The following is a 22,166-nucleotide window of genomic DNA, read 5'->3' as shown; positions in this document are numbered from 1 at the left end:
ATGCAGTACTAGCTTAGTTCCTTCATAGCCAGTAGATTCCAGCATTGCCTGAGATATGTAACTTAGAGTAACACGGGAACTTAATTTAAAAGTTGCTTTCTTAGGGGCGCCTAACCCACTGGCTCAGTGGGTTAAAGCCTCTGCCTTCAGCTCAGGTCATGATCTCAGGGTCCTGGGATCAAGCCCTGCATTGGGCTCTCTGCTCAAGCGGGGAGCCTGCTTCCTCCTCTCTCTCTCTGCCTGCCTCTCTGCCTACTTGTGATCTCTGTCTGTCAAATAAATAAATAAACAAATCTTAAAAAAAAAAAGTTGCTTTCTTAAAGAGTCCACATTTTTTGCAGCAAGATTTCCAAATAAATGCTAAATAGGACTTTTAGCCAGATAATTGGAGCTGGTTATTATCATATGAGAGAATGTGTTCAAATGGCAAATGCCATTATCAGAAGCCTGTACTGCATTTCAGTACCTATTTCTATCAGTTAATATGTTAACCAACCACATTGGTCTGGTAATCAGCCAGTAAGCATTTATTTGGACTGCAGGAATTTTTAAAGACAGATAATACCAACACAGAATATTCTATGAAAGACACACAGAATTAGAAGTATTTGAACAGATATACAGGTATTTTAATTATGTTTTGAAGAGGCTAATGGTTTATATTAGCTTGTCAACTTTTAGATTCATCCCAATTCTTTCAGATTCCTCTGAAATACTCCCAACTACTGGTAATAGCTACTTGCCTCAAGAATGGGGTAGCCACATTCCAGGTCCTGGTGTTGGAGACAGATAAGAGCAGTGATGGTTCCCTTTGCCCAATATCCTTCACTGTTCTTATTTCAAGTTCTCAGAGTAGAATAGAATTAGCTGTCAATCCAGCTTTATATGAGGTGATAAGTGAAGAAAGAAGGGGATTCAAGTCCTCCAAAGGTGCCTTTTCTCTCTGATACTTTAACGAGGATGACGGCAGGACAGAGGCTTCTGGAAATTCTCACACAGGCATTGGGTGGAATTAGTACATAAGGAGTTGCAAAAAGGTTCCTCCAGTGCAAGAGAATAGGTCAAGAAAAAGTTATCTTCTGCAGATACACACTCCAAGAAGCAGTAATTATTTTCGGGGGGGAGGGGAAGGCTTAACAACTAGATGCAAGATACGTCTGTGCTTTCAATCTAATTAAACTAGTCCATTAATTCCTCATTTACATTTCTATCATTGCACTAACCACGCTGAAGTATAACTACTGGTTTATGTCCATATGTCCTGTCTACCTATGAGTTCCTTTAAATAGAAACAGCATTTTAGTCTTTTTTTTTTTAAACCCATAGAATCTAGCGCTGTGTCTGGTACAAAATAGGAACAAATGTGTTTTGAATAAATGAACTGGAACTATAACTAAAGAAGGCAGACAGTAAAATGCTATAGGCGGGGTGCCTGGGTGGCTCAGCTGGTTAAGCACCTGCCTTCGGCTCAGGTCATGATCTCTGGGTCCTGGGATGGAGCCCCTCATTGGGCTTCCTGCTTAGCACAGAGTCTGCTTCTCTCTCTCTCTTCCTCGTCCCCTTCCCACTGCTCATTCTCTATTTCTCTCTCTCCCTCAAATAAACAAAATCTTTAAAAAAAATGCAATAGGCATCTGTATGCAGTATATAAAAGGGATAACTGGATTACAAATAATGTTATTTAGTGTTATTTATAAATATCCAAGAGAGCTATTAAATAAGAGCTTTTAAATCACAAAAGGATCTTAAAAAATATGTGTCCCCTATAGTAGTGATAGGTATTTATTAAAACTATTCCAAAATATGGCTGAATTTCTTCCAAGAACATGTAGGTCTGGATATCCAGTCTCTACACACATTTATTCATTTCCATAGCAGCTACTGAGTACTTGTTATGTGCTAGGTACTAAGACAGGAATGCGGACTACAAAGACAGATATTCATGGTCCTTATACTCAAGTCCTTATACACATGTAGTCTTTAGTATAGAAGGAGGAAAAAAAAAAAAACCATGTAAAAATAAAAAAAGTGAGTTAGACTGTTATGGGCTGAGATAAAAGTTTGTTGCCAGTAGAAAGGGCGCAGAGAGACTGATTACTTCAGATATGCCCCGCTAGTGGGAAACACAGAATGGGAAAGATGATGATTCATTGGAGTCTTAAAAAGTGAAAAGTTAGGGGCATCTGGGCAGCTCAGTGGGTTAAAAAGTCTCTGCCTTAGGCTCAGGTCATGATCTCAGGGTTCTGGGATGGAGCCCTGCATCGGGTTCTTTACTTCTCTGCTCGAGAGGGAGCCTGCTTCCCCCTCTCTCTCTACCTGCCTCTATGACTACTTGTGATCTCTGAAAAAAAAATTATATATATATATATATAATATGTATATATATAGTATAGGAACACTACTGATTTTTATGTTAATTTTGTATCTTGCAACTTTACTGAATTCACTGATTAGACCTTAGAGTTTTGGGTTGAGTCTTAGGGATTTTCTCTATATAAAACCATGTCATCTGCAAAGAGAGACAATTTTACTTCTTCCTTTCCAATTGATATCTATTATTTCTTTTCCTTGCTTGATTGCTCTAGGTAGAACTTCCAGGACTATGTTGAATAGGAGTGGTGAGAGTGGACACACGTCTTGTTCCTGATCTGAGAGGAAAAGCTTTCAGCCTTTCACCACTTTGATGTTAGTTCTCAGCTTGTCATGCATGCCCTTTCTTATACTGAGATGTGCTCCTCTGTAGCAAAATTAAGAGCTTTTATCATAAATAGTTGTTGAATTTTGTCAAATAATTATATTGGAAAAAAAAAGACTTAAAAAACACTTAGATGTGGATGTGTAATACACACACTTTGCCTATTGAGATGATAAGATTATTTTTTCATTCTATTAGTGTGCTGTATCACACTGATTGGCTTGCATATGTTGGACCATCCTTGCATCCTAGGGATAAATCCCACTGAGCATAGTGAATGATCCTTTTAATGTACTGCCGAATTCAGTTTGCTAGTATTTTTTGAGAGTATTTCCATCTATGTTGGCCTGTAGTTTTCTTTTCTTGTCATATCCTTTTCTGGTTCTGTTATCAGGATAACACTGGCCTCATAAAATGAGTTTGGGAGTGTTCCTTCCTCTTTGCTATTTTGGAAACATTGGTGTTAATTCTTATTTAAATAGTAAAAATCACCAGTGAAACCACTCGGTCCTGGGCTTCTCTTCATTGGGAGATTTTTTGTTACTGATTCAATCTCCTTACAAGTAATTGTCTATTCAGATTTTCTGTTTCTTCCTGATTCAGTCTTGATAAGTTGTATGTTTCTAAGAATTTGTTTTCCATTTCCTGTAGGTTGTCCAGTTTGTTTGTGTTTAGGTGTTCTAGGAGCCTCTTATGATCCTTAGTGTTTCTGCTGTACCAGTTGTGATGTCTTTTTCATTTATAATTTTGTTGATCTGCATCCCTTGTTTTTGTTCGTTGGTTAGGCTAGCTAGAGTTAACAATTTTGTTTATCTTTTCAAAGAAACAACTCTTCATTTGGTTAATCTTTTTATTAATGTTTGTTCTTGACTTCATTTATTTTTGTTCTGTTCTTTATTATTATTTTTTTTTATACTAACTTTGGGCTTGTTCTTCTTTAGTTCCTTTCGGTGTAGGGTTAGGTTGTTTATTTGGGATCTTTCTTGCTTCTCAATGTAGAAAAACAATAAACTTGGTGGTTTGAGCAGAACTTAGCATGGAAAGGCACAAGGTTCTAAAGAGATAAGTTTCTAAAGAACTTGATATAGTAAGCTAAGAAGTTTTGACTTTTACTATATGAAATAGGAAGTGCGAAGTGCATTAGTGTATTAGGGCTGCCGTAACAAAGTACCACAGATTGGGTGGCTTAATAACAGGCTAGAAGTCCAAATTCAAGGTGTTGGCAGAGTTCTTTAAAGGCCTCTCTTCTTGATTTGTAGATGGCCATTTTCTCTCTGTCTCTTCACTTGGTCTTTCCTCTGTATATGTATGTATCTTACTCTCCTTGTCTTATGTGGACATGAGTCATGTTTGATTAGGGTTTACCAAATCACCTAATTTTAATTTAATTATCCCCTTTGATTGTTATTTTTAAATTTATTTTTTAATTAATTAATTTATTTATTAAGGAGAGAGAGAGTATGTGTGTGTGTGCTGAGCAGGAAGCCAGCCACAGCACTAGACTCCAGGACCCTGGGATCATGACCTGAACTGAAGGCAGATGCTTAACCAACTGAGCCATCCAGGTGCCCTAATGACCCGTTTTAAAGACCCTATCTCTAAATACAGTTACATTCTAAGCTGCAATGGGTTAGGACTTCAACATATGAATTTTGACAGTTGGGGGGCAGAATTCAGTTCATAGCAAAGTTAGATGTATATTTATGTCATCCAGACAGTAGAGGGAGGACAGGTTAGGTAAGTGCAGGATCTGGGGCAATGAGAACCTCTGAAAGACTTTCCAGTAATCTATACACGAGATGATCAGGGACTGAACTAGAAAGGCAGAGGAAGAGGATGTGTTCAAGGGAGTTTTGAAAAGAGTTCTCAGGAAAACTGGTCTGCAAGCTAGAATTCAAACTTAATAGCAAAATCCTCAGTGCCCTTGACATTTTTGCCAAGATCCCTTAATGCAGACTCATGTTCTGCCATTCAACATCACACATAGCACCCTCTAGGCATAAAGACCTTTCCAATGTGATCTTTGATCACGTTAAGCTTTTTTTCAAGGCCAAGCCTATGTTCCTGCTTAACTCTCTGTCTGAAACATTCTTTCCTCTTTTCTTAGCTACATCTATTCAGGTAGAGGTAGTCAAACACTACCTTCCCAATGAAGCTCCAACTTCCTCTGGCAGCAAATCATTCCCTCCCTTGGACCCCCAAGAGCCCTTTGTGCATGGACTCTCTCACACTATGCCAAGATTATTTTACATTTTGCACACCTGCTACCACCCATTAACTGTAAGCTCCATGTGGGCTGAGATTGGTTTCTTTTTTTTGTTTCCCTGGACTTGGTAAAAGCCAATGGAAAGTATTTAATCAATATCCTATAAATGAATGACAATCAAATACCCCTGTGAGGTATTGCCTGTTCTTCTGTAATATCTCTTTTTATCTAAAACACTAGGAAGAAAATAAAGCAAGAAAGTCAGATTTTCCATATTTGGGGCTAAATCTCTTATAAAAAGAAACAAGATATTTTCATAAACCAGCAAGGAAAATTCCAGGGGAAAAGCCAGGCAAATCAACAGAGTTTCCAATCTGTCACTACTTTAATCCAACTTGTAAATCACTTCTAGTTTAATTTTAAAGGACAAAACAACACTGTCTTCATTTTTTTTTAACCTTTTTTTTTTTTTTTTTTTTTTAAATTTAAGAACTTAATGAGTGGCTCCCATTTCCTATCTGATCAAATCCAAGTTTCCCAGTCTGGTTTTAAAGACCTCCTATAGTCTGGCTGCATTTCACTATCTAATCCACGGTCCACACAACTGTCAGAATTATTTTCCTGAAACACAGAATTATTCATTTTCATACTCAAAAATACTTTAAGCTTCCTCATGACCTCAGACAAATTTCAGATTCCTCATATAAGCTTTCTACTATTTGACCCCTGTCTTATTTTCTGGCATATCCTCCCCTAGTCTTCAATCTTCAGCTACCTTCCCAAGCAGTCTTTTTGAAATATTTCTGCCATTTTCCTGTTTTTCTTTCTCTACATACAAGTTCAAATTGTTCCTCAATCACCTGCAAGGCTCTCTTCCATAGCTGTTGTAAAAATTCAGCAGTCCAAATACAAAAGATATCCATCCCACCAAGATTTCTCCATTCTCTCGACTCCCATTGAGAATCAGTCTCTGGGATCAGCCTGATTGGGATCCATGATCTTTTCATATTCCCTACAGTTTCTGCTAATACTCTATCCTTCCATTACGGTTATATACAGAACTATTATATCATTTCAATCAGTATGCACACAACTTTTAAGACACCCTCCCTAGACTGCACATCTATAGCTCTATTTCATTGCCTTCCTTTCTAGTAAAATCCCTCAAAGGATATGTTTATATATGTTGTTTCACTTTTTCTCCCATCTTTTGAGCTTGCACAAATCCATCTGCTACTCACTGTAACTGCTTTTATCAAGATCAACAATAACCTGCATATTTCTGAAAGCCAAAGGACAATACTCAGTTGTCTTCTTGACAACTGCTACTCACTGTAACTGCTTTTATCAAGATCAACAATAACCTGCATATTTCTGAAAGCCAAAGGACAATACTCAGTTGTCTTCTTGAACCAACAGCACCAATTGACATAGTTCTCTTTGCTGCTTGAACCACTCTCTTCCTTTGGGGCCTGGGACACCACTTTCTTGCTTTTCCTCTTCTCCCCACCACCTGCTGGCCCATCCTTCTCTAGCTTTTTTACTTGACTTAAGTTGTCCCAACCTTTATAAATTGAAATGCCTAAGATTTAGCCTTCCTTCCAAACACTCTCATACTCTGATCTTGTCCAGTCACGTTTATAAATTTCACCAATAGGTTAACAAGATCTAGTTTTCTGTCTCCAGCTTTTTTTACCTATCTCCTAAATTCCAGATTCCTATACACCACGGCCTAATCAGTTATATTTAGATGTCTAATAGGCATCCAAAACATAGTATGTCCAAAACTAAACTCTTGACTTCTCTCCTCTAAAACATGCCTCTCTCACACCCTTCCTCATTTTAGTAAATGGCCTCTCAGTTCTTCTAGACCTTGGTGTCATCTATGACCCTCCTTTTTCTCATCTAATCCATTAGCAAATTTTGATAGCTCTGCATTTAAAGATTTTATTTATTTATTTGACTGATAGCTCTGCATTTAAAATATATTCAGAATTTTGTTACTGTGCACAACTTTTTCAATGTTATCACTCTTGTCTAAGCCACCATCATCTCGTGCTTGAATTATTTCAATAGTCTCTTAACTGGTTTCTCTCTATATATGCATTCAGTTTTGCTTCGGTACTTTTATATTTAATATTCCTTTACCTGGAATCTTTCTCCTCTAGAGAGCCACAGGTTCCCTACTTCCTTCAGGTCTCTTTTCACATTCTACTTTACCAGAGAGGCCTTCCCTAATCACATTATATAAACTGGAAGTCTTTCTCCACAATTATCTAACTTCTGCCTTGCATATTGTTCTTCATAGTATTCATCACCACTGGACAAAGTATGTATTTATCTGTTTGTATCCATCTCCTCCCCTTTGAATATAAACTTCTTTAGAGAAGGTGCTCTGTTTTTATATTCCCAGGGCCTAGAACATTGTATTTGATTTATACAGAATGAATAAATAATTGCCACCTATTGGTTTGAAAGCTCCTATATAGCTTTTACTGCTTATATATTCCCATTAATACCTTTCACATGGTAAAATTTCAAAATGTTAATCAAACTGAATTGCATCTTATTTCTCTCTACTTTTCAAAAATGTCCTCTTTCCTTTTTTGGCAAGTTTCCATACTGTACCTGCTTGCTTTCTTCTTCTGCTCCAGCTCACTTCTGCTGGAAGCCTTGGCTGCTATTTCTTTAACTTCCTCTTTTTCTGTCTATATTCTATTACAACTTTACTTTCTGGGCTTCCAAGAAACTTTGTACCTAATTTATAATTTAAATTTTATCATGTAAGTATGTATGCATGGGCAAAAGCATAATATATATAAGGTTATGTATTGTCCATGGTTTTAGGCATCCACTAGGGGTCTTGGAACGTACCTGCTATGGATAAGGGGGGAAGGTCTACTGTACAAGGTTACATGCATGGTAAGTGGTAACAACTATATCAACTGATAAGAATAGTATCTCAATTTGTATACTACAGATCACCACTTGGATATCTAATAGGGATCTTATTCTGTCTGAAACAGAATTCCTGATTTTAGCACCATACCTATTCCTTTATCATTCTCCCCTCATCTACGAGTGGGAACCCAGTTTCTTATGCCCAAAGTCTAGGAATTTTTTTTAACTGAAACTTCATTCTGAGATAGTAGATTCACAGGCATTTGTAAGATCCTGCGTATCCTTTATGCAATTTCCCCCAGTGTTAACATCTTGCAAAATGATAGTACAGTCTGGCAGTTCCATAGTAGCCAAAAGACAGAACAACCCAAATGTCCACTAGTGGATGAATGGGTAAACCGTATGCAGTATAGCCATATAATATTATTTGGCCAGGAAAAGAAATGAAATGCTACAACTTGAATGAATTTTGAAAATATTATGCAAAGTGAAAAAAGTCAGACAGACAAGGACACATATATGATTCCATTCATATGAAGGTCCTAAATAGGGAAGGCTATACAGAAGAAAAATAGTGTTGCTTAGAGCTGGGGCAGAGTGAACAATAAGAGATGAGATGAAGATGAGGTCAGTGCAAGATAACAAGGCCTGGATAGTCTCAAGCATATTTAAGTTTTAAAAGTCATGCTGGCTGCTTTTTGAGAATAAATCACAGGTGGAAAAGAGGGGAAGCAAGGTAATTAGTGAAGAAGCTACTCTAAAAATCAATGCAAGACAGGATGATGGTTTGACTAGGGACTTTGGAACTGGTGTGTGAACTGATTGGCTCCAGATATGCTTCAGATGTTAAAGCCAAAGGGTTTGTTGGTGAATTCAGTGCACAGTGTAACAGAAAGAAAAATGTCAAAGATGACTCCAAGGTTTTGGGTATGAGCAACTGGACAGATGGAACTAGCATTCACTGAGATGGAGAAGAGTACAAAAATAGCAGGTTTTGATGACCTACATGGGGGAGTTTGGTTTTGGACATGTTAATATTGAGATATTGAGTAGCCTGCTAGATATATGTTCCTCTGCGGTTAATATTCTGTATTGGCTTATAATTTGGAAGTTGTCAATGTACAAACTACACTTAAAGCCCCCAGGTAAAATGATATCACCGAGGGTATTGACTTACATAGAGAAGAGGTCCAAGAGCCTGAGGCAGTCCAAAATGAAGAGGCCTGAAAGATGAAAACGGACTAGCAAAGAAGACTTCAGAGCACTTAAAATAAAATCCATGCTCCTTACCTTAATCATGACCTGGCCCTTCTCAACGTCTTTCATCTCACAGGATATTTAGCTTTTGGAATATACCAAGTCCTTTCCTGTCTCGTGACCTTTTTGTTTGCTAAGCCATCCACCAGCCCTGGTTTTACCCTGGCTCCAGTTTAGCCGCTTCTTTCTGCCACTACAGCTCTCAGTTAAATGGTTATTCTGAGTTTTTTCCTCTAACCAGCCCTCCCTATTTAAATAGGCCCAGCCCGACCACCCCCACCCAATGATGGCTCTTACCATAATCGATAAGTACTTGTTTCCCGCCTAGAAACCCGTCCACCTTAATTTAACGAAAGATTAAAAAACGATCACTATATGCTAAATAAAACCTCAAGAATTCCTTCTACGCAACTTTCCGGAGAGCAAGGGCTTCGTTATCTCGTCTTCTGCCGCATCCCAAAGTAACGGACTATCCCTTAGCAGTCAATTGTCAGATTTTTGCAAAATTTATTAGCCGAACGGAGAGTAGGAACCGGCAAACTTGCAAACAGAAGAACTAGCGCCCGCGGCTCCGCCCAATCCCAGAGTTGCCCAAAGGAAGGGAGGATCCGCACGCATGCGCCGTTGTTCTCTGAGCGCTTCGGGCTGAACCCCACCCCTGACCCTTGGCTTGTTTAACCACTGCGCCTGCGCAACACGGACCTGTTTGTTCTTTTGTCGGCGCTGTCAATAAAGTTTTAGTGGGCAGACTCCCTTTTTACTTGGCAAGATGGCGGAGTACGACTTGACCACTCGGATCGCGCACTTTTTGGATCGGCACCTAGTCTTTCCGTTGCTCGAGTTTCTCTCCGTAAAAGAGGTGAGGGGGACTTTGACCGCGAGGAAGGCGTGGGAGCGTCTGAGGCGCGGGGCGAGGCCTAGAGGCGGTGGCGATAGCCGTAGGCCTGATACACGTGTGAGGCGGCCGCGAGTTTGGTCCTGCGTTCGGGAGTAAGGATCGGCCGGTAATTTAGCATCGTCCCAGTTAATTAGCACTGCAGAATTTGGTTGTGATGAGAAGTGAGGGGACAGCAGGCAACTTAGGAGAGGAAGAGGTCTCTGCTTCTCTGCTGGAGGTGACAGTGCCAGAGGGACTTCCGCGTCAGTTCCTCTCGCAAGTTGACCAACCATTCGCCGCTTCCCTGCAGTAACGCTTGCTTCAAGAAGCAAATCGGAATGTTACAGATCCTGTTTGCTCTTTCGAGAACTGTGGGAAGGGTGTGCTTGGCTTTGTTTTTGTTTGCCGATCTTTGGAATAATTTTCTTACACTGAAATACCTAGTATTTTAATTTACATTAAGTTGAATTCTTCGCAGAGAGTTTTCCTGGTTTTTCGGCAAGTAGCCACTTCCTAGAAGCGTGCCATATTTTGTCGGATGGGCACGCCTCCGCCACCCCCCCCCCCCCGCCAAAAAGGAAAAAGAAAACCAACAACCCTGGACATTTTTTTTTTTTTTTAATTTAAAAGTGGTCTTCCGCTGTATACAGACTTCGAGTAACATGAAGGTTAACTTTCATTTAGCTACTCAAGATACCTAGAATTAGCCTGTGATTCTGGTACCTCATTTCAAAACGTCTAAATCCTGAAAGTTTTGAAATACTGGGCTTAGTTATACCTTGAATTTGTTGGGAAGTTGGCACGTTTTAGTAATTATAATAATGTTACTGTGTTGAAGGGACTCGATTATTGGCCAGAAAAGTAAATGAATTCTGTATCTGAAAACGGGCTACAACATAAGCCTACTTAGGGAACTCTAAATTTGGGGAGTGGATTTATGGCTCAACAGTAAAACAGAAAATCTCTGCAAATAAACATTAAATTGTTGTGATAACGTCAGATCTTCCTGGAAGTTAACTGTTCATTAGACAGGTTTAATCCTCAAATTTATCTGCTCCTTTTCTAAACACATAACGGGATTCTAAAGTTGTGATATTAGGGAACAAGCAAAGTTTATTTTCAATAAATTTCAGGAATGTAAAAATAAAGCAATATAGGGGCGCCTGGGTGGCTCAGTTGGTTAAGCCGCTGCCTTCGGCTCAGGTCATGATCTCAGGGTCCTGGGATGGAGTCCCGCATCAGGCTCTCTGCTCAGCAGGGAGCCTGCTTCCCCCTCTCTCTCTGCCTGCCTCTCCATCTACTTGTGATTTCTCTCTGTCAAATTAAAAAAAAAAAAATCTTTTAAAATAAAGCAATATAAAGCTTTGTCATGAGAGGTTCTTTTTGTTTTGTTTTATTTTTTAATTTCTCCTTACGTAGGATGTACTTATATCTGTATTTTAGAGCTTGCATAAATTGCATAAAACAGTACATCCTGCCTTTTTTCCTTTTTTGGATATGTGAGGATAATTCACCAAAGATCAAGGAATAGAAAAATTTGAAATCCTTTATCAGCTACTTGTAGAAATGCTTCTAAATCAGCCAAAGTTCATATTCTTGTACTGTGTTCTTTACACTTTTGTCTTACAAGGCAGATACATAACAGGAAGGAATATGTGAGTGTAAATTAGGTTTTCATAGGGTAAGACCAAAACTATGAAGAGCAGCTGAGAAAATAACTGCTCAGTACTTGCCTCTTTGTAGATAATGTTGGTAAAATGGCTGGAATACACCCAAAAGGAAGACAGGTTTACTTAGCAGTTACTAAGTATAGGCCTGTCATGGAGTTGTGTTAAATCCAGGGTAAAACCCAGACATCTCACCACTGAAAAACTTACCTATCCTTTAGAGGAGATAAAGGTCTATAATTACATATGGGGGGGGGGGTAAAGTCAGAAGTAGGGGCAGAGTGCTATCAAAATTGGAGATTCTATTCGGTGGACAAAAAGGACTTTGAGGATAGGTTTTAAGTTGAGTTTTAGATGGTTAGGATGGAGACAGCGATCATGATTCCTAATAGTAACAATTTGGTATATTTGTAATTTGCTGGATAATGTAAGCTCTATGAGAGCAGGATCTTTGTTGTGTTTTCTGTTGTGTCCTTAGCTGTAAAATAGAGGGGCATGAAGACTTTTAATGATTATTTAATATCTCTACTTCAGAGCTGTTTTTTATTTTAAGAAAGCCTGTCTCGGGGCGCCTGGGTGGCTCAGTGGGTTAAGGCCTCTGCCTTCGGCTCAGGTCATGATCCCAGGGTCCTGGGATGGAGCCCCGCATCGGGCTCTCTGCTCTGCTGGGTGCCTGCTTCCTCCTCTCTCTCTCTGCCTCTCTGCCTACTTATGATCTCTGTCAAATAAATAAATAAAATCTTAAAAAAAAAAAAAAAGCCTGTCTCATGCGTAAAGTGTTGATACTGCCACAAATCTTATGGGGTTAGAAAAATTACATGAGATAATTCATATAAAGCACTTAGCCCTCTGGGACAAAGTGAGTATTCCTGAATATTTTCCATTAGGAGGCTAGGCCATCCTGTGTGAGAGTAGAGTGAGATAAGGAATGGAAATGGGGACTGAGAAAACTGACCAAAGTATAAGGATTGGGAAGTGTGGATGGCCCAACTGAGATTGAAAATTATACATTTGTAGGAGTTGATGACAGTCACTCTGTGAGTGATAGGAGCAGTGGAAGATTATTTAAGGAGTGTAGAAATGTTTGGAGGTAGACTTACATGTCATTTAGAAATTGCTTATTAGAAGAGAAAAGCACAGATGTGATTAAATAGCATTATTGCCTGTTTCTGAAACATTTTATAGTCGTCCCTAGCCAGAACGTAGAAGACAGACAACTTTTTTCCAGAAATAAAGATGGACATTGAATTGTATTTAGTTGGAGAAAATGGATGGAGTCAATGATAGTACTAATGAGAAGATCTTTGAAATAGCTAAAAATGGATCTAATGTAGTAAATGACAACCAAAAAGGGGGATATAAAAATTAAAAAGAACAGAGGGTATAATGAAGCATTTTAATGGTAATGGTGAAAGAGATGATGAATTTAAGTTGAAATCTTGGAGATGAGGTACTAAATGGAAGTTGTGAAAAGTTGTGGGAAATTTTAAGACTTGAGTTTCTCAGGAATCATCAGTATGGATGTTGGATTTGTAGAGGATGACAGCAGGAAGAAATGTCAAAAGAATAATATTTTTTTTAATTTTTAAAGATTTTATTTATTTGACAGAGAACAAAGATCACAAGTACGCAAAGCAGCAGGCAGAGGGAGAGGGAGAAGCAGGCTCCCTGCTAAGCAGAGAGCCCCATGTGGAGCTTGATCCCAGGACTCTGGAATCATGACCTGAGCCGAAGGCAGACGTTTAACTGACTGAGCCACCTAGGTGCCCCTAAAAATAATTTTTAACTGATGAACATTTGCAAACAGTTTCAATTATAGAACACTAACTTTGTACCCCGATTAAGTGAAATAATTCCCACCTCACCCCCCAATTTCATACTTCCATGAGTAGATCTCTTTTACAAAAAAGTTTAGTCCATTATTTTTTGCTTCAAAAAGAAAAGGAATTGTGAAAACTTTTATAGTACTTATACTATCTTGTGTTTGTTTTTGTTTTTGTTTTAAAGACTTGTTTATTTTAGAGAGAGAGCTTGCAAGAGAACAGTTGTCATGGGGAGGGCAGAGTCAGAGGGAGAGAGAAAATCTCAGACTCCCTGTTGAGTGTAGAACCCCATGTGGAGCTCTATCCCAGAACCTTGAGATAATGACCTGAGCTGAAACCTTGAGTCCATTTGCTCAACTGACCACCCAGGTGCCCCTAGTTTCTTAGATTCTTGCCTCTTAGCTCAAAAGTCTAGAATATTTACTGTCTGCCCTCTACAGAGTATGTGTGGGTATAAGGCAGAATTTAGGGAAGGTGATATAAGCAGCTACTGTTTTAAGAGGCCAGTAAGATCTGATGGCTGAGGAGCAGGGTTTTGAATCTATAATAGATAAGAGACAATACAAATTAAAAGCTATTAATGGAGTGGCAAGAAGAGGTTGGCATGCTAGGGAAAGATGTTTTCACAAGATTAGGTTTCTATAGGGTACACTGAAAGGAAGCCTCGATTTTTTTTTTTAAGTAAACTTTTTAATCAAATATAGCATTCATACAGAATGCTATATACAATGCCAAATACAAGCACCGTTTTTCAAAGTGAACCCACTTACATGACCACCATCCAGACCAATAAATGAAACATTACAAATATCCCAAAAACCTTCCCCTGATCCTTCTTGGTCACACTACTCACACCTCCCAATGGTAAGCGCTAGTCTGATCTAGAATCGTTTTTGCCTGGTTTTGATTTTATGTATATGAAATTAAGCATTGTACTGCTTTGTATGACTTACTTTATTCAACATTGTGAGAGTCATCCAAGTTGGTAGGATAACTGTAGTTCTTTGATTTGAATGCTGAATGTTAATCTGTTATAGGAGTATATTACAGTTTAACCATTCTAATGTTTATAAACTTGGCTCTTACAAGTAGTACTGCCATGAACATTCTTGGAAATGTCCTTTGAATATTTGCACCCATTTCTCTTGGGTATCAAGGAGCAGAATTACTGGATCAAAAAGTATTTTTGATTTTAGAAGATGAAAACAGTTTTCCAAAGCAGTTGTACTTCTGCCAGAAGAGTAAGTGTTCAGTTACTCTAAATCTACACCAACACTGGTATTGCAATTTTTTTTGGTTTGTGCTTTTAATGTGGCTTAATTTGCATTTTCTGTACAATGAACGAAGTTGAGATATTTGGTGTTTGTTGGCTATTTGGTTATATTCTTGTAAAATGGCTATTAAAATTTTATAGCTATTTTCAGTTCTCTCTTTTCTTACTATTTTATTTGTTGGAGTTCTTTGTAGAGTTTGGAAGATTCAGTTTTGATCTCGTGGCTGTACTATTGGATCACCTTGATCTTTTTACAGGCTTGAAATGTGGAATCTTCCTACATTTTTCTTTCCTTGACAAAATTGGATTTAATATGCAAATCTTTTGCTGAAGCTTTATCCTGATGACTGCGTATTTAAAAAAAAAAAATTTTTTTTTTAAATTTTGGTTACTATCTCCTTGAATACTATTGGATAGGATCCTTACATATTGCTCATTGCCCTAAACTTCACATTTACGTAAGTTTACGTAAGTTTGCTAGTGTATCTATTTGGTCCTAGTTCTGTTTTAGTGGTATGAATGGGGAAGGATTATAAAGGATTCAAATGAATTAGTGAAAAATATATGGGGGTAGACAAAAGGCCACCCCAAGGAGAGATGAGTACCTATCATGTGGATGTGAGATGGTGAGAAAATAAAAAAATTTAGTTGATTCCTAATTACTTGGTGTGGCAAGAAAACAACTACATGTGCCTGTCGGTGGAGTTGGTGTGGTTTATCAGTTTGTTTGGGAGAAATTCGGCATACTCATTAGAACGTAATTTTCTCTTGCAGATATATAATGAAAAAGAATTATTACAAGGGAAATTGGATCTCCTTAGTGATACCAACATGGTAGACTTTGCTATGGATGTATACAAAAACCTTTATTCTGATGATATTCCACATGGTAAGTTTTGTCAGCTTCTCTCATGAACTGAGGATATGTGTTAAAGTTTTATGATTTATAAAAGAGCTTTAGTCAAAAGTCTTTAATAAACTATTTGAATGTTTAAAAGTTCTGTGAATGAAAGTTAACGTGAAGGTTACATGTCATCTAAAGTATATTATTTTCTCATTACAAAAGGTATGAAACTTCTTTAAAAGAACACGTGATTTTCAAATATGTTCAGTTCATAGTATGTAACATCAGAATTGGGCTTATGAATCAGATTGTCTTCTTAGAAATGATCTGGGAATGTTGCTGGTTTTGGCCTGCTAACTTTTTCAGTTAGTATCTGCGTGCCTTAGAGACTTCTTTTCATCTTGAATCATCTGGGTAGAGCCAAGGTTCTCAAAAGTATTGTTCCCAATACCAGATCATCAGTGCACCTGGGGAGCTTGTTAGAAATGCAAATTTGGGGGTCATACCCCCAGATCTACTTAATCAGAAACTGTTGGCTGAGGCCCAGCACTTAAATTGGAGAACTACTCTGGTATGGTGTTTTCTACATTCTTGTTTTCTGTGGTAATAGATGTTCCTTTAAAAAAAAAAAAAAGTTTTCCCGTAAGTTTGAAAAATGTGTTATTTCTCTTATGAACCTGGTGTTTTAAAAAATTCTAAGAATGCTTTCAATAGAGAAATACAATTTACTTTGTTTAAATTGACATTTTCCAAAATTTGATCACAGATACCCTTTTATGTTTAAGAAATGCTGTTGTGGTAGTACTTCTTAATATATAACACAAATTACTACACTAAATATTGTCACCTTTTTTAATTATAGTAAATGACAGTAGCTCTTTAAATTTTAGTTTGTGATGAAAAAGTTAACTATTTCTTAGTGAAAGTTTAAAACACGTCTGCAGGGTAGGTTACCTGCAAGTTTTCTCTGACTCTACATAATACAGTTAAAAGAAACTAGAACTGGGTTTGAGAGATTACAGAATTAGATTTATAGTGAAAAGAGATTACTGACTGGATTTAAATTCCATTCAGCCTAATTGAAAATCTATAGTCATATGTAAACCCTCTGAGTCTTTGTTCAGAAACTCTGGGATAATATTCATCTGAGAACATTCAGTGAGAACAAATATAAAAACATGAAGCTTCTGAAATGTGGAATTAGATAATTGTTCCTTAGCAGACACCCCTCCCCCAGGCTGTATCTACATATTCCTGAGTTTTCTTTAAGAGTTAGAAGAAGATTCCCTCTTTATGTGCCTTTGCACTGCTAGAAAGAAAAAAAAAATGGATCTGGGAGATTTATTGAGTTGGTGTTGCTGGCATATGAATATATTGGGGGTAAATAAATTTATGCATAATTTAAATAACTTGAAAATTTTCCAGAGACATCCTCATGGTGAGCAGTATAGTTTAACATTAGAGTACTCCTTTGCATTTTTAATTAGCTTTGAGAGAAAAAAGAACCACAGTTGTTGCACAACTGAAACAGCTTCAGGCAGAAACAGAACCAATTGTGAAGATGTTTGAGGATCCAGAAACTACAAGGCAGATGCAGTCAACCAGGTAACCTCCCTTAATTTGAATTCTGAAAATTCTCTTTTCTGGATTAAGACAAATGTTAATTCAAATTGTTGGGGGGAAATCAGAGGGGGAGACAAAACATGAGAGACTGTGAATTCTGAGAGACAAACGGAGGGTTTTGGGGGGGCAGTGGGGGGTGGGGTGAGCCTGGTGGTGGGTATTGTGGAGGGCACCTATTGCATGGAGCACTGGGTGTGGTGCACAATGAATTTTGGAACACTGAAAAAAATTTTAAAAATTCAAATTTTGTCTAATATTCCATCATAAAATTCATGGCTTAATTGATATTTTATGTATTTGTTTTCACTTATACTTATGGTATAGGGACCAGGAATTCCTTAATAAATAGTAATGCTAATTTTATTTTTAATTTCTTTACCATTTATCCAAATCTGATTATGCTGGAGCAGTTTTGCCTTCTTCCTCTCTTTCCACGGGACATTGGCAATGTCTGGTGACATTTTTACTTATCCCAATTGAAGGGGTGCTACTAGCACCCAGCAAGGAGAGGCCAGGGATGCTGCTCACCATCCTGCAATGCATAAGACAGTACCCTACCCCAACAAAGAGTTATCCAGCCCAGAAGTGTCAGTAGTACTGAGGTTGACGTACCTGTGCCTGGGCAGTACCAGGAGGGAAACCTGAGCCCACTTTATCACTTGGCTGCATTCTCTAGTATCTTTCCAACCTCATTGCCCAGCCCAGGAAGGGAGGGTAGTGTGGAGCTGATAAGGTTATTTTATTCTTAACTTCCTCTTAACTAGAAATAAACCTATTGCTTGGTTTCCAAAAAATGCATGTTGCCTCATTCTGACTTAATGTTTATCATTAATTGAAGCCCTTTGGGTTATTAGGAATCTTTAAAACAAAATCTGCTAGAACTGAATATTGTGGTAAATCTTAGCTGCCAGTATATTTACTAGAGAAATTGCTGAAGTTTTTGCCATGTTGTGTCTTTAGTTCATACAATATGTGACCAAAACAAACTTTTAGGGAGATGAGCTCAAGTTTTCATTTATGATTTAGGGAAGTGTTAACCAGATAATTTTAAGCAAAACACCAAATAGTGCACAATTACTATACCATATTATAATGTAATCTACTACATCACTAACTACACCATATTTTATCTATACAGGTAGATATATACCTGTTACACAGATAGCTGTATCTTACAAAGCAATAATATATAGCTATGTGTATGTGTACTATACTTCTTATTATACTTAGAATATAATGGCTTAAACCCTCAGGTCACTTGTAAGTGCACACAAAGGAACAGCTCAAATAATCCGGCTGTTAGGGTACAACAGAGCATTTAGAATTTAAGTTCTAAATTTAGTCTAGTCACTTAAATACTAGAAATTAATGTGATTACAGTATGAATCAAGATGAGTATAGATTTATTCACCAGTTATTAGAGAAGATTCCTTGCAGTTTAATAGGCATGGCATTGAGATAAATGAAAGGATGGATTGTGTTTTAAAAACTTGCAAAGGAATAACCTCTTCCTTCTAATTCCTGTTTCTAAATTTCACTGAACATGTAACATTTTACCTCTCATACGTTTCTAGAAATACCCAGTCAACCAAGGAACAACAGTGATTATGTATCTGAAAGATAAAAGGAGTGTAACACAAAGTTACTCACTGTGATCCACAAGTGTTAAGTTTTTTTGAAATCTTATGTTAAAATTTCATTCATATTCAGTATTATGATATATCCATGTAATTTTGGTGATGATATATTCCTTTCCCACTAAATCTTCAGGTAAAATTATGCTCTGAGAAAACATGCCATAGCATTCCCTCTGTGATAAGCATTAAGAGAATGTTTTCTTTTTTGAAAATGCCCAGTAAGCTGTGCCCATCTATCACTTGTTCCTTGATGTCTTTGTTGATCACTTTGTCTTTTACCAGCCTGCCTGGCAAACATCTTAGTTATTATGCAAAGCCAATTTAAGAAAGGTTCAATTGGGTTGACACTGATACAGATAATAATTACAGTAGGGTATGTGGCATCGATACGTAAGTTAAGCATAATTGATTAATTTTGTAGTTTATTTTATTCTGAAAGACTTATTTCTAGTGTTTTAAGTATTAAGGTATTTAAAGGTATTTAAATGGCTTTATGTAGGTTATGGGATAAACTTTAAAAATGCTTATTTTGTTTTCTGTGACCTATAAAATATAATAATTTTTGTTTCTAATTAAGAGATGGTCGGATGCTGTTTGATTACCTGGCGGACAAGCATGGTGTAAGTGGTATTTTAAAAATTTTCTTTAGTTGTGCTGTTTAAATAGGCTAATTAAAAAATAGTGCTGCATAGATAGGTTTGAGGCTTGAAAGAGTATTATTTCTAGATTAATTTATTAAATATAAGACCTGGTATGTTTTTGAAACTTGAGTTTTTAAAAATTGATGCTGATGGGAAAATGAGGTGCTTATATTTAACTTTAGATCATAGAATTGTTCGAAACTTTTTATTTTTTCTAGAATAACCAAGGAATAGGTACTGTTTTATATTTCTGATGCATTAACAAAGAAAAATAGAACTAAATTTGAATTAGAAATGTTATGAGCGGTAGAATTGGGTAATATTTTGGCTGCCTTGTGGAATATAGTAATTCTTGATATTATCAAGGTCTTCATAAATCCCCAGTAAAGGAATTTTATTACAGCCTTCTGTAGTCATTTTCCACTCTCCTTTCCTTTGTGTTAAAGTGTGAGGATTTGCATATAATTAATTCTTTACTTGCATTCAAGTTTTATATCTCATTTAACACCTGTAATAAGAGGTATGCTGATCACTGTGCAAATTATTCTTTCTGGTTTCCACATATAATGTTTGGTATATTTGACAGTGTTCTAGTTCATAGCCCTTCTCTTACATTACTTTTACTTTGCTTGCATTGCTAGCTTTAAAAGTTGCTGTAATTTGGGGCTAGTTTTCACAGAGAACTGAAATTTACTTGTACATGTTATTATACAGAATCTCAAACCCTTACAGGGATTCATGCACTTGGTAGTTGTTTAAGCTCAGTCACTAACTGAGAACCTCACACCTCAACCTTTCCCTGCAATTCAAATGCTCATTGCAACAAATTAGATATTGTTACAGTTCATAACTCTTTGAGACCAGAATTATGAATGATAAATCTGTCAGTTGATAATTCGTGTTCTAAGATTCATGTGTTCCGTCATGCTTTTTGTTTTATTTATTTTTTTTGTGACACTTGGGATACACTGAAAATACTGATGTCTGGGGATATTTAAAGGAGTAAATGGTTTGAATTTAAAAACTCAGAGTTAAAAATATAACTGATGCTTTTTTTTTCTTTTTTTAGTTTAGGCAGGAATATTTAGATACACTCTACAGGTATGCGAAATTCCAATATGAATGTGGGAATTACTCTGGAGCTGCAGAATATCTCTACTTCTTTAGAGTATTGGTAAGTAAATTGTTTTTCTTCTCTCAGATTTTGTAGGATTCTCCTGTTTTGTCAAAACATGTCTATAGATTTGAGTCTTTACGTAAATATTCAAGAATCCTTGGTGAAAGGAGGAAAACTTTCCTCAACAAAGAACAAATAGAAATAGGAAAGCTTGTATCAGGACCTCAGAATTTGGAGGGAGATTTAACTTGTCCTTGAAATACAGAAAGTAAGAGCTGCTAAATTTATTATTTTATGTATAATTGTGTGATAAGCATTAGCAAAATTCTATCATGATCAGTTTGTTAAATTACTCTGTAGCACAGTGAGCAGCACATTATGGATGCTTAATAAATATTTTTTTAATAAACCCATTATTCCTAATTTTAATTAGATATCTTAGGCTATATACATCCCCTGATGTATATATATATATATAACTATAAAGTTCTAATGATAATTTGAAAAAAATTATGCCTTAATAGTAGCTTTTTTCCATTTATTTCTGCCCTTAGCTATTAGAAAATAAAACTCAATGATTTTTTTTTTTTAATAATAGAGCAAATTTCTATCCATAAAGAACCCTGTTTGTTATTTTCATTTGTCTGTTTGACAAGCTCCTAGATTCAGTGCTTTAGTTTGGGAAAAAGGAAAATTAAATGAAGCCAAAGGAAAAAAATTGGGCTTTTTTTTTTTTTTTAAGATTTTGTTTATTTGACAGATCACAAGTAGGTAGAGCAGCAGACAGATAGAGGGGGAGAATCAGGCTTCCTGCTGAGCAGAAAGCCTGATGCAGGGCTCCATCCCAGGACCCTGGGTGAGCTGAAGGCAAAGGCTTCAACCCTCAGAGCCACCCAGGCACCCCAAAATCAGGCTTTCAAATGAAAAATTTTTTTTCTCATTCTGCCTTCTGTGTAGGTAATTGTATCGATGCCTTCTGGAGTTATCGAGATGCCCTTGTTTTAACTAGCTTCTTATTTGAGAAATTATAATTTGTTCCTCATTTTGGGTTAGTCAGCAAGTACCTAAGTCTCTGATTTACCTAGTTAATCCTAGATATTGGGAAATGACCTCTAAAGACAGGGTTTTCTAATCTTGGAAGAGTCTGTTTCTTCTGTCTCTGCTTTCTGATGCCTTTATTCATTTAGCCCCATATACCTGCCGGAAAGAAAAGACTTACAGTTTCTATCTTTCGTTGTTTTTTTGGAAATTAAATATTCCTTTTTGGGGGATCTGGGAAGGGAAGAGATTGGTGTTTTATTAATACTGCTAATTCCTACACTTAAAAAGTAGTTAACTTCATTTTTTAAAGCTACCATCCTTCCTTCAAAAGGAAATAAAGATTCTCAGTTTATTTCAAAGTTTGATTTGAAAAATACTTATTTTCTCTTAACTGGCGTTTTTGAATATTCTTAATTTACAGATTAGCTGTGGTTAGCTTGCAAGTGCATTGAAGGTAATCGGTGATGCTAAACTTGTAGTGGCTTATCAGAAAATTCCATCAGTTTTACTTTGAATATTATGAAGGATTTAGGAGAGCAAAAGTTGATTACTTTGGAAATGTAA

General features: G+C 36.9%; 1 protein-coding gene and 1 long non-coding RNA gene across 4 annotated transcripts in view; one reads left to right on the top strand and one right to left on the bottom strand.

Annotated features, from left to right (window-relative positions):
• The window catches only part of LOC132013235 (uncharacterized), a 47,941-nt gene extending 38,312 nt beyond the window's left edge, over positions 1-9,629 (bottom strand). For 2 of the 3 annotated variants that reach the window (XR_009402935.1, XR_009402934.1), the window contains exons 1-2: positions 9,357-9,629; positions 8,980-9,025 (exon numbers count right to left, since the gene is read on the bottom strand). This is a non-coding gene — a long non-coding RNA (uncharacterized LOC132013235). Of the gene's footprint in view, positions 1-8,979; positions 9,026-9,092; positions 9,266-9,356 lie in introns of those variants that run through there. The other variant, XR_009402936.1, reaches the window with a different exon arrangement.
• A 159-nt stretch (positions 9,630-9,788) lies between these two features.
• Positions 9,789-22,166, top strand: part of EIF3E (eukaryotic translation initiation factor 3 subunit E) — a 44,641-nt gene continuing 32,263 nt past the window's right edge. Inside the window, exons 1-5 of the mRNA XM_059395046.1 lie at positions 9,789-9,918; positions 15,474-15,588; positions 17,031-17,148; positions 19,381-19,423; positions 20,514-20,618. Coding sequence (XP_059251029.1) covers positions 9,829-9,918; positions 15,474-15,588; positions 17,031-17,148; positions 19,381-19,423; positions 20,514-20,618 — 471 coding nt within the window. The 5' untranslated portion in view covers positions 9,789-9,828. The remainder of the gene's footprint in view (positions 9,919-15,473; positions 15,589-17,030; positions 17,149-19,380; positions 19,424-20,513; positions 20,619-22,166) is intronic.

This window comes from Mustela nigripes, chromosome 3 (assembly GCF_022355385.1).
Source record: "Mustela nigripes isolate SB6536 chromosome 3, MUSNIG.SB6536, whole genome shotgun sequence".
Taxonomy (NCBI): Eukaryota; Metazoa; Chordata; class Mammalia; order Carnivora; family Mustelidae; genus Mustela; species Mustela nigripes.
This window is presented reverse-complemented; position numbering and strand designations above follow the sequence as displayed.